The sequence below is a fragment of the Alexandromys fortis genome, unplaced genomic scaffold (assembly GCF_014885135.2).
Source record: "Alexandromys fortis isolate MF-2015 unplaced genomic scaffold, M_Fortis_MF-2015_v1.1 scaffold_101, whole genome shotgun sequence".
Lineage (NCBI taxonomy): Eukaryota > Metazoa > Chordata > Mammalia > Rodentia > Cricetidae > Alexandromys > Alexandromys fortis.
In genome coordinates, this window is record NW_026067983.1 from 1,057,964 (window position 1) to 1,074,585 (window position 16,622).

Consider the following 16,622-nt stretch of genomic DNA (forward strand, 5'->3'; position numbering starts at 1 on the left):
ATAAAATCTGAGGTACACCCATTTCACCTCACGCTGAGTTAGTATTGCTAGTCATGAAAACAGAGAACAGGCACTCGAAAGCCTCTCAGACTTTAGCCATCGGGAACAAAGTCAGACAGAGCAAACACGTTTTAATAAAGAAAACCGGTCTACAAAACAGCAAACAGCAGAGGCCCAGGAGCCAGGGTCCTCAGAACGGCCCGGCAGGAAACCGCTGAGTCGGCAGTATTTGAGGCCGATAAGCTGTACTGCAAAACTTCCAAATTCTGGTCGGACTACTTACACACAAACATCTTCTCTCAATGCTAATTTAAAAGTCGAGACATGAGGAACTAGGACAGCTGAAATTCTTAAAGGAGATTAAAATTCACAAATAACCAAACTTTTAAGCGAGTAACCAGTTGTAAGTGTAGTATAAATCTTAAAATGTTATTTTTCTAGTTTGTTAGTATGATAGCTAAGTCAAATTTTAAGCAAAATGCACACTACTGATTGTCTGAAAGTGTCCCTAAAACTATTTATTAAAAAAAACAACAACAACTGGGCAATGGTAACTTGTAATAATTATGAATGAATGCATCAATACCGTCAACTCTTACATGGAAACCTGTCTCAAGTATAGATATCTTTCTCTGGGGAAAAGGATTTAAAAACATTTCCCATCTCACGCAGAAGACTGCAATCACCCTGTTTAAACTGGGAAATGAATTAATTACAGGTAGATACTGAGAATAATTTATAAGTCCAGTTCTTTTTCGTCTTCCTTTTTTTTTTGATCTTATAGGCCCTAAAACTACTCCAAAAGGAAGTGCACAGCTTCGCCAAAGGGTGGCTAAGAAGGCCACCAAGCCACGGGGGCACCTGTCCACTGCACACTCCAACCTGCTACCGACTCTGCTCCTGTACTGAGCCCTGCAAACCTGCTGCCTTGCAAGTAAACGAGACAGCGGAACAGAAAGCTAGCTGCTGCGAACAGAAAGGAATGCCTTCAGAGGCCAAGACCCCCTCTTTCAAGCCTGCACGTGTTTAGTTAGCGCTTCCCAGCGCCTCACCTCCGCGAGCTGCCAGCCGAGGACCCTACACGTCCTCTAAAGCTCACCAAGGTGGCGATCTGGAGTGGAGGAGGATTTCAGGACAGGCTTAGCAAATAGCTAAATAATCCAGAGCGGCACTAGGTAGGTCAGAGCTGTCAACGAATCGGGGCCAGCCAAGGTCGCCGAGCTGCGAGAGTGCGGTGCCCGGGGAGGGGGATGGACTTTTAAATGCATCGACCGGACCCGGTTCCCGGTCGGCAGCCCGCGTGGAGACCTCCCGCCCCCGCCGAGCGCCCGGGCCCGCCGTCACTCACGTTTTCTGCACCGGCTTGCGCCGCTTGCGGCTGGCATAGGTGATGTTGGCGCCGCTGCTCATGGTGCCCGCGCCCTGCCCGCTCCACCTGCGTCCCGGAGGCGGCGCCCGGCCCGCGCTGCGCCCAGGTGAGCCGCCACCGCCGAGGGCGGGACCGACTGCGACGCGCAGGTGCGGGCGACGACGGAGGGGACGCGGGGCAGCCGGGGTGGCCGCGGAGGAGGAGCCCGCACGCTCGCCCGCTCGCCCGCCCGCCGCGCCCCGTGTCGGAGCCCCGGAGGCGCCGCGGTACCCTGGGGCTTCCCGGCTCCCGCCGTGTGCCGCCGCTCAGGGGCCGGCTCCGCTGCCACCTCCCCTCCGAGTCCGTCCGTCCGCCCGTCCGTCCGCGCGCTCGCCCCGGGCCGAGCCTCTCCCGAGCACGCGCCGGGCACCGAGCGTCGAGGGGACCGCACACACGCGCTGCCGCCCGCCGCCGACCGGCTCCTCCGCAGCCGCGACCCCGCGCAGCCCGGCCACGCCCCTTGGCCACGCCCCACCTTCTCGGCCCCGCCCCTCGCGGCTCCCAGGGGGGCTCCACCCCTCTTCCCAGCGCGTGATGACGCAGCACGTAGTGACTCCCTGTCTTAGCCCTCTTCCAGAGGTTCTGGGGCTGGGGCGGTGTTCACCCTGTACCTGTTTTCCAGCCTAGGAGGGGTGTGAGGCCAGATTATGCCCAGGCAAATTCCTTGCAGCCAGACATCAAGATGGACTAGGCAAAGAGCTTAGCTCCTCCTAGAGTTGAGTCACCTCATTTTTGGCAAACAATTACAGCGAGCTGGGAGATCAAATACTGCAGCTAGGGAGAGGGGAAGGCTTCAGAAATGCCCTACAAAGCCGAGGCCTCTAGGCTAAGCACTTTACAGTTCTTCCCTCCCACTTTTACTGTAGCTCCACAGTCAACCATAAAATACTTTTCCTCTTTTCCTCGAAAGAAGCCTAGGAGTGTTGAGGCATTGCAGGCTGGGTACTGAGTCTGGTGTGGTCAGAGTGGAGCTTTTGTCGGTAGTCTGGTAGAGCCGGGGAGAAAAACTGGAATGGATATTTGGGAATTCTAGGAGCAAATCACAAAGCCTTGATGAAGAACTTGGGTTTCAGTCTTGAGGCAATGGAAGGCTTTTAAAGGTTTCTTTTGGAAGTTGATGTTCCCGCTGCCTTGGGAAAGTCACTGTGGGAAACAGTGAGAACTCTGTGGCTGGAGAGCGGAATGGATGAAGAAAGAGTCCTTGGGAAACCGATGATGTGATCCAGGTGCAAGTCCAACGACAACACTGGGGACGGGGAAGAAGATAGGGCTGAGGGGAGAGAGCGGGTAGCCTCAAGAGGGCAGAGGCAGAGAAGTGCATTTTGGGAGTCGGGGGTGATAGTGGCGATGATTTTGATTTGTTTTATACATTTGGAAGAGATATTAGAAGAAAGGATACATGACAGCAAAGGAAAAGGATATATCCAGAAAACTAAGAGCCCCAAATGATGGCGAGGTCGTGGAGAAAGAGGAACCCTTAATTACTGTGGGTGGTTGTGTAAACTGGTCCGGCCACTGTGGAACTCTGTATGGAGTTTCTCGACAAGTTAAAGACAGAGCTACCTTATGACCAGCTGTACTACTTCTGTGTGCACACCTGAAGGACTCTCGGTCATGACAGCTTAAGAAGTGGACCTAGGTTACTTGCACATCAAGACGTGGAGTTTTAGTGGACCATAAAGGAACATGAAATCACGCCATTTGCAGGGAAATGAATGGAATTTGGAATTGCTATGTGAAGCACGGTAGACGCAGAAGGACAAATACCTCGTGTTCTCTCTCTTGTAGGTCCTAGAGTTCGATTTGTATACATGAGACTAGGAAGGAGAACGTGAGAAAGGAAAAGGAAAGGAAAAAGAGAAAATAAGAGGATAAGAAAATACAATGACTTGAAACAGAGCGGGGGCTCCTGGGGAACAGGAGGGGCAGCAGGCATGAGGCAAGGAGTTGGGGGAGGCAATAGAATCAGAGTTTGAAGATGCACACATTTGGTTAAGCCCGTTGATTTGTATGCTAATATTAGGAACAAACTTAAAAGTTAAAAATAATAACTTTCTCAGCTATGTTTCTGGCTGAGTACTAACGGCAGGCAATACCAGAGAGAAATTATCACCTGGCTTCATACGTCCTAGGTTTGGAATCTAGCTAAGGCATCTGAGGAAAGATGTTGAGTGTACCAGCTCAAGAAGGACAAGCTGGAGCCGTGTTTTAGAGGCCATTAGTTGGTGGACAAAGAAGAGAACAGGGCGATGCCATGTGGGCCTGCGAAAGAACTGCAGGACCGACCACTGAAAACTCCAGAGCCCCACATGGGAGAGCTGGGTCCACTGGTGGAGGCGAAGGTGAAAATAGCCCTCTAATGTCAACTACTCGGAAGCCTGAGACAAGAGAACCAAGATTCAGAGGCTAGTCTGAACTAAATTGGGAGGCCCGTTATTAATTATTAATTAAAAATAATATGGGGTTGGTTTTGTGGGGGATAATGGGTGCTACGTCTTCAGAAAAGAGGAGCAGAAGTTGACTCTATAAGAAAAACAAAGGGCAATGAGGAATGGTAGATATTAGTAGGAGATCCCGGAACGTGCCAAAGCAGAAACAAGGTCAGGGCTGCAATGGACATGCTAAGAGCCAAAGCAATGCTTCAGGGACTTTGTTTTTCAAAGTCTCCATAGCTTCTCATGGGGAACCAGGGCCTTTGTGGCTCACACTTGTACTCCCAGCACTTGGGGTGATGAGGCAGGACAGTGGCTAGAAGTTCAAGGCCAGTCTAAGCAACAGAGTATGCTTTTTATCTTAAAGGGGAGAGGGCAAAAAAAAAAAAAAAAAAAAGAAATGCAGAATTTCTGAGTGCTCCGGTATCCATACTGAGCCAGACTCTGACTTAATAAGGTCTTGCGGGTGATCCAGCTCTTTGAGATTCAGTGCTGTATAGTAGGTGGAGGGAGGGGGGACATACTAATGAGGCAGAGTCCACTGATAAAGGTCACAGTGAAAATACAATAGGCAGGGAAGTTTAGCCTGAGTTGTAGAGGAATGGGTATGCCCTGTGGTTGGTAGTTTTTGTTTTAATTTAATTTTAGAAAAGCATGCTTTAAAAGTGATCTGGGAAATGGCAACAGGAAGTTGGGCATCAACACTGTGTCCCTCATACATATCCCTCCCAAATAATCCAGAAAGAGAAAGAAAGAAGGAAGGAAGGAAGGAAGGAAGGAAGGAAGGAAGGAAAGAAAGAAAGAAAGAAAGAAAGGAAGGAAGGAAGGAAGGAAGGAAGAAAGACTACTTCTGGAGAAGACTATTCACATTGATCAACAAATCAAGGGCAAAAACCAAAATCTTTTCTTCCATTCCTTCATCCACGTAGATGGATCACACAGTCATTCTATGCCAACATGCTTTAACTGGAAAAGAATAATTTCCACTTTGCATAGCAACCTAACGTGTAAAACACACACAAAACAGTCCATGGACTATATCAGTCATCGCTCCTCTACAGGAAGAGGTTGTACTAGACTCTTAGTGGGTTTTTCATTTGTTTTTAAAGTCATTTTTTAAATGGTGGTTAGTCCTATCTTACTTTCTGTGTTTGACTAAAGCATTATACAGGAGTCATATCGTGCTATGTTCTCATATTCAGTCTTAGGTAATAAATTTTTGTATAGCCAAGATTAACAGTCTAATGTTCACAATCAAATTTCAGGAATTCATTTCATTTCAGTAATGACAGTATAAAGTTCCCTTAATAATCAGTGTGCTGATAAAGCCAGTCTTTCCTGTGAGGTAGTAAAAACAACAACATAACACAGCTGATACTTTCTAGCCAACAATGCTTCCAAGTACCACTGCAGAACATGGCTCTCAAATTGTCATGTGTGGTCCCTCACAAAGGTACTTTGTTTTCTGTCATCTAGAAACATGTTTTTTCTTTTTACTTGCAATAATTTGTGATAATTTACACCCAACTACTTTATCAAGTATGATAATAGCACATTTTAGGAGTATTATAAATATAGTTCTTCTATAAGGAAGGAAAATTACTAAAATAATCTAAACCAATTCTGTCGCAATGCTTGTATCCATTCATGTTGCTAATATATTTAATTTCTGCAAGAAATCAGACACTGTGTAATACACTAGTGATAACGGATTCCCTAATAGACCCTACCTTGTCATAGAAGAAAGAACAGCTAATCAAGTGGTCTGCACATAAGTGTGTAGCTGCATTCCTGATGCATGCTCTCGGGAATACTATGGGATGTGTCACAAGTGGGCTTGATTTATTAGGGGCAGTCCTCTGAAGCAGCCGAACCGAGTCTCACAGTAGGAACCGGCGCTTTGCAAGTGTAGAGGGGAGGCTGTTTCAGGCAGAGGGTGTTTGGAACACTCGCTTTTTTCCTCCTCTTCAGTTCTCTATCTCTTTACCGCCTGCTACACTTGTCTATTTCTCAGGTGACACACCTTAGGTTTTTCCTTTGTTTGTTTTGCTCTTTATGGATTGTAGTCTATGACTTCCATACTGTGTACTGAGCTGACCGAAATGACAATTCAGAGAGGAACTGTTATTGTTAAAAAATAAAGTTTAGAAAACCCTGACATTGTTCTGCTCTTCACTTAAGAAGCCAGGAACTTCAGGCCCAGGGAGACAAGTTTAGATTCTAGGGCTTGTCAACTCTGCAGTTCAAATATAGCTTATCTCTCTCCAGTCTGATTTAATTCATTTCTTAAACATAGTCAGCAGAAACACTGCTTCTTTGGGGTGCAGAACTGAAGACTCTAGTTATGAGTCGCAGTTATTTCTAGATGCTTGATTTCTCCTTTACTGGTGTGGGTGTTCTCCCACAATGCCAGAGTCAGAAGGAACAAAGACTTAACAGAGGTGGAAGGATTCTGTAAACAAGGGTGAGACTGACAAGGGTAATTGGGGTTGTCCTTGACAAAGAACCTACAATAAAATGTAAGCATTATTTGTTAGCAGTCAAAGTTACTTTCTTTTACCTAGGGGTAATCAAGAGGTTTATTCACATTTATGTATCTGTCTCTCTATCTATATCTATCTATCTGTCTGTCCGTCTGTCTAGCTGTGTGGGAGAGGGCACTGCTGTATATGAGAACATTGTGTCATGGCACACATGTGTAGGTCAGAGGACAACTTGTGGGCCATACTTTTTTTCCCCTCTACATGAGTTCTGAGAATTGAACTCAGGAAGTCAGGCGGGGTCTTGAGTTACTTTACCCACCAGCGACCCTGCTGGTAAATGTTACTTTACCAACATTCTTATGTTTAAATGCTAATGCTTTATTTTCAGGGCCTCTTATTTAATATATGTGAAATTCAACCATGAGGAAGTTGATGAGAAAGCTTTATATTTCACACAATAAGGTTCATGTCCTATTTAGTAAACATTTTGTAATATATATGTGTAAAGATAAATTTGTGTAAAGATATTCAACTTCAGAGATAAATATATTTGAGGTAGGAATAACAATCTGTGCTTTCTGCATGTTAAGCCAAAAATATAAAACAAGGTGAAAAGAAGATAAATTTATTCTAAAAAGAGAAAATGATATTAGCTTTTGAAATGTTACAGAAAGATAAATGATAATGAAACTGAATCTAAAGGTCTTTAACGTTGTAAAATAAGTTTGCCAACCTGGAAAGACTAACGTGTTCTTATGCATAACAAGCGACAGGGTAATGTATTCTTGAGAAATATTTACCTTGCATTCAATCAGTCTTGTAGACAGTGATCCCTAATCCGTTTTGCATATTATTCTAACATGAAAGAGTCAAAGAACATATGTGTAGTTGGCCATGTAATTCAGAATAGGTTAAACCCAAATTATTCATATATGTATCCAGATGCCCTAAAACGAACACTGACAGTATTTCATCCAAATACTTTGTCTTTAGTCCATAACTACTGGCCTTTTTTCCTTTATGAAGTTTCCCTGTTAAGAAGACTTTATAACACGTATGTAGTCAGGACTTACACTTACATATTAGAATAAGAGTTTTGGTACCCATCTTAGGAAAAGTGCTATCCAAAGACGGCGTTATAAGGCATCAAAAGAAAAAAAAATCTGTCGTTACCTGATTAATCTAGTTGCATATTTAATGGCAAGGAAAGCCAGAGCAGAATGTTCTGGAAAGCAGCACGTTCACAACCCTTCTCTTAATCAGGCTGTGAGAATGTCCCCTGTGAAGCTCTGCATTTGAGCTCAGTGACTTCCCTGCCTACACACAGATGGAATTCCCGGGTGCATAGAGGAGGCCCAATAGAAATGAGTTAAGGGGTTCAGTTTATTCTACTTCATAGACAACGCTGACATCCTGTCCACCTCTGCTTTGAGTTGGATCCTTTTGATTATGCTGAAGAAGTCACACAGGGCTAAGCTCGTCTCTGGAGACAGCTTATTTTGTATGCACGAAGTCCCGGGTTCATCCTCTACTACACAGAGAATAAATACATGAGCAAATGAACAGATTTACACTGAGCAAACTTTCCACAGGGAACAGCATACAAATCAAACAGGTGACAACGCATTGGTGATCAAAAAGCATACTAAAAAAGTTAAATCAATTTTTTTTGGTAATATGAACTTTTTAAACCTAGAAATCAAGGTTTTTGAGAACTGACTTTAAAACATTCAAATGTCATTTTCCCATAGGGTTTACTGATATAAGGATATTTTGCTAGTCTCTTATTTATGACAAATATTCAAGAGATTTCTTTAAAAGCACATCGCCATTGGGAGGAAAAGTCAATATGCACTCTATAAAATCCCCACTTTGAAGCCCAACTGGCAGGCTTTGATTTTAGAAGCTGTAAAGGTGAAAACAATGGCTCTCTTGGGCTTCCCTTGAATTCAGAGCAGAAGGCTCACTTCAGCGAAAATGGCGTTAGCGGGGAACCACAGGACAAGTGGAAGCCAGTATCAGGCAGCACAGTGCCTCAACCCTTAATATTCCCTCACTGAATCTGCGTGTGGGGGTGGCGTATAGAGGGTGAAGTTCTGATAGAATTTCCTCTAATTACTTGTAAACATATCCCACACCATATCTCAATAAAGGAAATATAAAACAGCTCATACTTTGAGACGTTTATTCAATGTACCAGCTCTTTCAAAGTTGGCTGTGATTTACAGGCACCGTCACTCTTAAGAAATCAAATGTCACAGCAGCATGAAAAGGTCCATAATGGCTGCCGCCCCAGAGCTGTTTCCTTGTGTTTTCAAAGTCTCCTAAAGAAAGAAAAATCCACTCCTGTCGAAAGTGAACTATGAGACACCTTTCCACTAGACGCTGCTGTTATACCTAACGTGTCAAGTCGCCAAGTGGCAGTTTGTTTAAAGGTTTTGGGAAAACTCCAATTTACAAATCACTTAATCAACTCAAGACTAAGTTACGTTGATGACGATCATTTCATCTTTAACGACACATATTTCTAAAAATTGAGTATTCCTTTGTCTATGTGTCTATAGCACAAAACAAGTAGATATACCCTGGGCAACAACTTTCGGCCAGTCATGTTGTTTATTTTTACAGAGGAAACTGATCCATTTTAACTAACTCGAGTGACTGAATTCTTATATAAATTTCATCATCTCTTGAATTTTAACCTAATATTTCACTTAGGTCTAAACAGAATTTCCCCAATTACCTATGAACATGGCCTCTATGAAATATTAATAAAGGAAACAACCTTAGATATAACAAACTAACAAAAACAGTTTGATCATAAATATAAACAGAAGCATACTATAAATTTAAATTTTCTTTTCAGGTATAAATCAGGACATTTTGTATTTACATCTTTGAGCACACACACACACACACACACACACACACACACATGCATATATCTCCAAAGTCATTTTAAGACATATTTGAAAAAAATTATAATGTAATTGAAAATGAATGAGAGGGCAGATTTTTGATAACTGCTTCAAGTTCTTCGCGACTAACAGGTCTATTTAGATCTTTCACCTGGTCTTGGTTTAGCTTTGGTATATGGTACTTATCTAAAAAGATGTCCATTTCTTTTGTATTTTCCAGTTTTGTGGCATACAGGCTCCTGTAGTAAGATCTAATGATTCTCTGAATTTCCTCTGTGTCTGTGGTTATGTCCCCCTTTTCATTTCTGATCTTATTTATTTGCGTGTTCTCCCTCTGTTGTTTAATTAGTTTGGATAGGGGTTTGTCTATCTTGTTGATTTTCTCCAAGAACCAACTTTTTGTTTCATTGATTCTTTGGACTGTTTTCTGTGTTTCTATTTTGTTGATTTCTGCCCCCGAGACATTTAAGGTCCACTCAATTTTTCCATCTTATCCATATGTTTTATTTGCAGATTACATAATATTCAACATTAAGTTATACATCTAAGAGAATTTGATTTTGAAATCTTACATACTATTTCTATTATGCATGATTAAAATTTAAGAGAATTTAATACCTCAATTCTTTCCTTTTTCTGTGTGTGGTCGTCAGACAGCACGAATTAAAATAAAGAAAAAAAGCGACCAATACTGCCATTTGGTAGCTTGCAAGGGCACCAAGAAAGGCACCAACACAGCTTGCAGTAATGTGCTTTCCCCCTTGAATAAGGAGGCTTGTGTGGCGCTGACATTAAAAGGATTAAACAGCAAGCCTGCTGAGAAAATGCTCGGAGGTATTAAACCCTAGCAGTGTTGGTTTAACTGTAAGTACTGTAGAATGAGATTAAGTCCAAGTTTGGAAGGAAAACTAGCTTTGACAGGAGACTAAAAGGTAACAGTTTTCGCAGATGCCCGAATTAATGCTTCAGTGAAAAATATAATTAGCACACGATTTGAAAATATGTCTCCCCTGGCAAGTGTCTCTAGAGCAATCAGGACTGCAGGCTGATGGGCTGGAAAGAGCGCCGGGCAAAGGGCCAGAATCTTGGACTTCAAGCTTGTTGCTGTAGCATTTCCCAAAACTTTGATCCCGATGATGGATATGGCCAGTTGTAACCATTCTTGCTTCTTTATAAAGTGCATTTTTGCACCGCAGGGACCAAAGGGCCGAAAATGGAATTCCCCGGCTTCCCGCGCCATGGAAGTTTCAGAAAGCAGATTAGATTCAGTTAGAGGCCAAAGTCGCCTTCCTGCCACTGGCTTTGCTTTGTGCGAAGTGGCCTTGTGGGAGAAAGGCTCATCCATGATAGGGTCCTGCCTCTGAATTATAGATGCCCTGGTCTGACAGCCTGTTGAGTGACAGCTGAGGTGGTCCCTGGTCCTTTCGTTGTAATTGCAGTGGCAAATTTGACGATGGTTTTATAGGAAATTCTGCATTTGCCACCTTCCTCGTAGAGGCAGAAACAGTAGTCACCCTGCGAATCACTTGTAGGATATTCTGGAAACATTTCTCCATGCCCAGCTTCGAGCGGCTATCTCTAGCCTTTCCAATTATTTTGTAATCTTTTAATTCCTTGTAAATAGTCTCTGTCTACTTAAAATGCCCAGAGATTATCCTGCCTCCCATTGAGTTCTAATTGTTAGAGAGGTAAATCGTATTCTTTTACAAGGTCTTTAAAAGGACCAAACAGGAATACACTTTTGAAAAAATATCCATACCTGCCAACTAGCAGCTGTCAAATGACCTCATTGTATTCTGTTTTTATTATTAATTTTAGCAACATAACATATGTATATCTCATGAAATATTCTTTCTCTTGGGCACATAATTCAAAACAAATTATTGCCTATCTCTACGTATCCAGATACCACAAAGCTTCAGTTTGCCATGTGTTTGCACAACATATTTTTTACGGCTGGAATGGAGAGATTACTTCAGTTACATTCCTCTGTTTCTGGACCACTTTTCTCTGATAGCGGCATCAAAAACCTGGGGCTAACGCTGTGTGTGGGAGGGAGCTGACACCTGCCTCCGTGTGTGGGGACGCTGAGAAGGAGCAGAAACACCACTTTATTCTGTATTCTCCATCTCTGCATCTTCTAAAGGAACCAAACCATCCTTTTTTTCCCACCATCAGTTTATGTGTAGCTCTGTTTGTTGCTGTGCCGCGGAATCAAGAGACTTTGGGCTCTCACCCCAGATCTCCAGAGGTCTTTCTGTCTTGTTGTTGTGAACTAAAATTAAAACTGAAAAGAAAAACAAAAAAACAGATTGTGTCTCTCAGGAGATTGTCAGTTAAAACGTTGGAAACAATTTAATGTTTTTGGCTTTCTCATGATGAGTGTAGTGGATGTTCTTTGAAGTGATGGCCTTGAAGCTTATTTATGTATTTATGCCTCAGAAATCCCATAACCTGAGGATCAGAATTCCCTGAAGCAGCCATGACTCACTGAGTCATCTCTGAGTACTGTGTCAGTTTGTCACAAAACAAACTCCGTACCGTGTTTGCTTTGGGGCAAGGGCACTTAAACATTTAGTGCGGCGTGTGCAATTTTCAGGAATGCAGAACCATAAACAGTCACACACACACGTGTTATAGTATAGGGTGTCTTTGCAATGTGCTGTAGTACTGTTTGGAATTAAATTGTTGCGGCATAATATTGTCTTCAGGATGCTATAGGGTGGTGTGATTCGGTTCTCATCACTCAAAGCTTTTTTATTTTGCTGCACGTGAAAGCTACATTGAATAACGATATGAAATTCTGGCATAGGTACTACAGTTACATCTGATTTTCAGGTGATATGGTGACCAACACATTTATGGGGATTCAGTAATGTGTGTGTGTGTGTGTGTGTGTGTGTGTGTGAGAGAGAGAGAGAGAGAGAGAGAGAGAGAGAAGCGTCTTTTGCTTACTTTAATGTTTCAAAGTCCATCCATGTCTTAGCATGTAGCAGTACTTCATTCTTTAACACAAATAACAGATGTGAGAAAGGCAAATAATAATATCTAGCTGTATTCATATCATTTCAGTCACAAAGAAACTGGGAGTATTAATACCTGGTCCCAGATCTCCAGCTAAGACAGAGTCCAGAGAACTTTGCAGTATTGTCTAGCGTGAAGCAAGTACATCAGGTAAGTTATCCGTGTGCCTGCTTTCCTTCTTTGACAGAGGACATGCCACCACACAGTCCTACACCGTTAGGCTGAAGCACCGGAGAGTATTTCCAGTGCATTTGAACTACTAGTGTGGCCCACTGCAAAGCCACCAAGAGTATTCTGCATCTACTTTAATAAAACAAGGCAAGACATTTTTCACCACAAACATATATTCTAAATCTTAAGATTAATTTTTTTCTCTGCTTATTTTAGGATCTGGGACTCTAGAGGGAAACGTGACATTTCCATGACACGGGGACGAGTTGGTTCCAGCTTTGTAGCTGCCTCGTGTTGCGTTTGGCTGTGGTCAAGGATCATTGGCGTCCTCTCTTTAAATGCATTTGCACACGTGCTGTGACAGTCTGTGAGGCACTGCTGGCCCACTGCTTCGTTGGGGAGAATCTGTTCAATGTTTGTCTGTGTGACTCGCCTGGCTCAGAAGTTTTGAGTCAGAAGTGAAACACGTAGCTAAGGCAAAGAGAATTTTAAGAAGTGAAACCTGAAACAATAAAACCATTCATAACACAAAATTACTTATGCTATTATTGTAAGTGACACTTACAGGGTATTTACTACATGTCAACTATGAAATACTTCATAAAAATTCGACTGGTCTAAGAGATTTTCGACGCAGCGGTCACTGCAGCTGCAACTGTACCTATGTGACTTGGCTGGCGATCTCCCAGCCAAGTGGGATTCTGCTGACCTGTGAATACCACACTCTTCCACAGAACTGGGCACTTCCCTTACCGCCAGGCTTCTCCAGCTTCTTGGTAATTGCTGTTTCCCACAGTAGGGAGCACCATCTGCATCTGCTGTGGATAGAATTGCCTTCTCTGCAGTAATCCAACAACCCAGAGACGTGTAGGAAGAGCAGTTCACCAATCTCTGTTGAATGGATTAATCTCTAAAGAAGCAATACACTTAAGAAGCAGCGAGACTTAAAGATGGTGCAGACGAACAGTCTGTGAACATTCTTCTTCCAGGCTTCCACAGGGATCCCTGCTCCCCGACACCATCACCCAAGCCTGGCTTTTGAAAGAGGCGCAGCTAGGAAGTGCACAGACTGAGAGACAAAGCCAGGCTCTGCACAGAGAAGCCATGCTCCATAATATACTATAGGAAGCACTGTAACTCTTTAGTAAAGGCTCGAGATTCGAGATTCTGGATTCATTCTTCTGAGCAAGGGCATTCTTGAACACACTGCCCTTGGGGCAGGCTGATTTTCTCCATCTCCTTTATTCCTCAGGGCTTTGTTGCCAACCCAAATAAGAACAAATAAAGGAAACAGAGCAGCTGATTTAGGATTTACTGATCCCACCCTTCGCCCTCCCCTCTACCCTTCCACTCTTCTGTAACAGCACCCCACCTTGGGTTCACCATGCTTAATTTGTTAGAGCGAAGTCAGGGAAGAGGAGTGGTCTACTCTGTGGAGATGCTCAATAAGCTCGGGAAAGGTCATACAGTTAGCTTGTGAAAACCGACTCAGGCCTTTCTGAATGGACTGGTCACCAGGTGAAGGTCTGTCTGGAAGATTAAGCTATGGAGGGTGATGTGGGTGGAGCCATGGGGAAAATTAGGTGCTGACAAGAAGCACAGAGGATTTGTGGCTGTGGATATAGCTCAGAAGGTGAGCCCTGAGTGTGTGCAAGGCTCTGTGTTCAGAGTGGGGAGCAGGACAAAAGGGGAGAGGGAGAAGGAGAGGAGGAAATAATTAAACTTTTATGAAGAGCATACATAATAATTAATGCAATACCACAGTTTTACAAATATATATCCTTAGCTAGAAATAATGTTTGCTACATCTTTAAAGCATGAAATGTAGAAACTTATTGGATATTTTCATGGTAGGGTAGGAATAAGCTCAATTTACTCAACACAATAGGTGTTTTTCTGCTTCTGTGCATGAGTGTGTGTTATATTTGTGTATGTGTTCATCTGTGTGTGTTGGGGTGCACAGGTATGGGTGTGCATGCCCATGGAGTCCAAAATTTGATGTTGGGTAACTTCTTCAATCACCCTCTGCCTTTTAAAAATTATTTTATTTTTAATTGCTGGTATGTGTGTCTATATGTGTGTATGTATTCATGAATCCAGGTGCCTACAAAGGCCAGAGGAAGGTATCAGATCCCCTAGAGCTGGAGTGACAGGTGGCTGTCACCTGCCTGATGTGGGTTCTGGGGGCTGAACTTGGGTTGGCTGCAATGACAATATATAATTTATAACTGCCGAGCCATCTCTCCAGCTTGATCCGCCTTAATTTTTGAGATGTGTTTTCCTTTTGAACCTTAAAATCACGGCTAATGGCACACTAACTGGCCAGTGCACTTCAGGGAGCCTCTTGTCTCTACCCCCTACACTTAATGAATTACACGTACCCCGTTTTTATACAGGGTTTGAGATCCAGATTCCAGTCCCCAGGATTGAGTGGCAAACACTTTACTGACTGAGCCACCCCCCCCACACACACACACCAGTCCTAGCTTTAAGAATAGACAACAACGTGAAGAAAACAGCAGAAATCCTACAGGGTTCACAAGAGCTCAGGAAGAAAGACCATGAGGTGAAGACTCACTGCCATGAACATCATCATGGAAGCGATCACTAGAAATAAATTTACCAAGAGAGACAAGCAAAGACACCTGCAGGGGAGGGGTGTGGGAGGGGAGAGGGAGGAGAGGTGAAATAGAGACGTCTTCTGTAGGAGCCTCTCTTATTCTAAATTCCCAACCAAAAGATGGGAGTTTCACAACGGCAATAATTAAACTCTCGGACAACAAAGGAATCAAGAGGAGATAATTAAGAAAAAGCTTTGAATTAATCTAGAAGAAAGGGCCCCAAGCACAGCGGCGTTTGGCTGATGGAAAGCAGCCAGAAGCTGATTAAGCAAGGGGAGGGGAGGTTAAGGGAGGAGGGGAGGTTAAGGGAGGAGGTGAGCACACATTACTTTATAAAAGATGTGGGGCATAAAAAGTAGGAAAGAAATATAATTGTGGGAAATGTCAAGGGCATTAGGTTAACACATAAAAAAGCAATGCCATGATAAAGAAGAATCTAATCTCCCCACATTCTGAACTCCTCCCTCATGGCAGGGTAGAGCCTTGGGAAGCTCATTAACCCCGAGAGGGCACTGGGGTATTGTCTAAATCACCGCAGCTCCTGTGGCTGACAAAGCCTAGGAGCTATCATTCCCAGCACAAGGCAGAGGATTTCCTGCCATAGTCCAGAGACTCCTTCAGAGATCAGGACACCATTCAAGACAGAGTGAGGACCCGCGTTCCTAGAGAAGTACGCATTTACAAGTAACTGTCAAATTCACACACAAATTGCCAGGCTGATCATCACTGGGTTATTTTATACTATCTGGATGGTTTACTTGTTTCATTTGTAAAACAAATATTTTTAGATTATGTTTGATAAATTTTATTAGAATATATATATATATATATATATATATATATATATATATAGTTGATGATCTCTAAGGACAAGAGGACATAGTTAGCCTTCAGTCATGGTCTCTGGTTTCCCTTTATGTGGTAAATACCTGTGCAGGTAGAAAAGGCAAGTGTGACCCAAGATGCCACAGAAAAGACAAGAACAAAATGAGACAATGGTGTCTTCTTTTTCTCAAATTTCCTTCAGACTCCTCCATTAAAGGTTTATGTTTTGTTTTATTTTTCAGGTATATTTTGGTATCATTTTCATGTGACCCTAGGAGTTTCTGCATAAAGTAGTTTCCTGCTTTAAGATTATGAAATTCACAATAAGAGAAGGAAAATATTGACAAGCTTTTTCTGGGATTTTCAGATGCTAAATCTCACATGGTTCTTCAGTTGTAAAGGTATAGAACTATCTACCATGTAGCTATTGGCACTTTAAATGTCATACAGATCTTTGTATATCTTTAGAGCTCTTGTAAATGCGATCATTAACAATATAAGATATGTAATATTAATAAAAGTTCTCACAATAATGATGTTTCCCTTAACCTTATTAATTTTTGAAACTAGGATGTTTACTATGGAAGTGGAATTTTCCTCCATAGTATCTGTAGACTTCTTAGAAGGTGTAGAGGATTCTGTTGTCCTCTCTCACCCTAAATTATGTAGACATTTAATAATCCAGATTCAGTAATTAATTGTGGGAGCCTAATGCACGGAATGCTTCAGTTCAATGAAGC

The 16,622-nt window shown here is 42.8% G+C and overlaps 1 protein-coding gene and 1 long non-coding RNA gene across 2 annotated transcripts in view; one reads left to right on the forward strand and one right to left on the reverse strand.

Moving 5' to 3' along the window:
- Ahr (aryl hydrocarbon receptor) overlaps nt 1-1,861 on the reverse strand; it is a 33,298-nt gene extending 31,437 nt beyond the window's left edge. The window contains exon 1 of the mRNA XM_050158672.1: nt 1,349-1,861. Coding sequence (XP_050014629.1) covers nt 1,349-1,410 — 62 coding nt within the window. The 5' untranslated portion in view covers nt 1,411-1,861. The remainder of the gene's footprint in view (nt 1-1,348) is intronic.
- Nucleotides 1,342-15,798, forward strand: LOC126511516 (uncharacterized). The gene is made up of 3 exons (XR_007594710.1): nt 1,342-1,475; nt 12,314-12,415; nt 12,653-15,798. It is a non-coding gene; the product is annotated as an uncharacterized lncRNA (long non-coding RNA).
- Nucleotides 15,799-16,622: the final 824 nt, after the last annotated feature.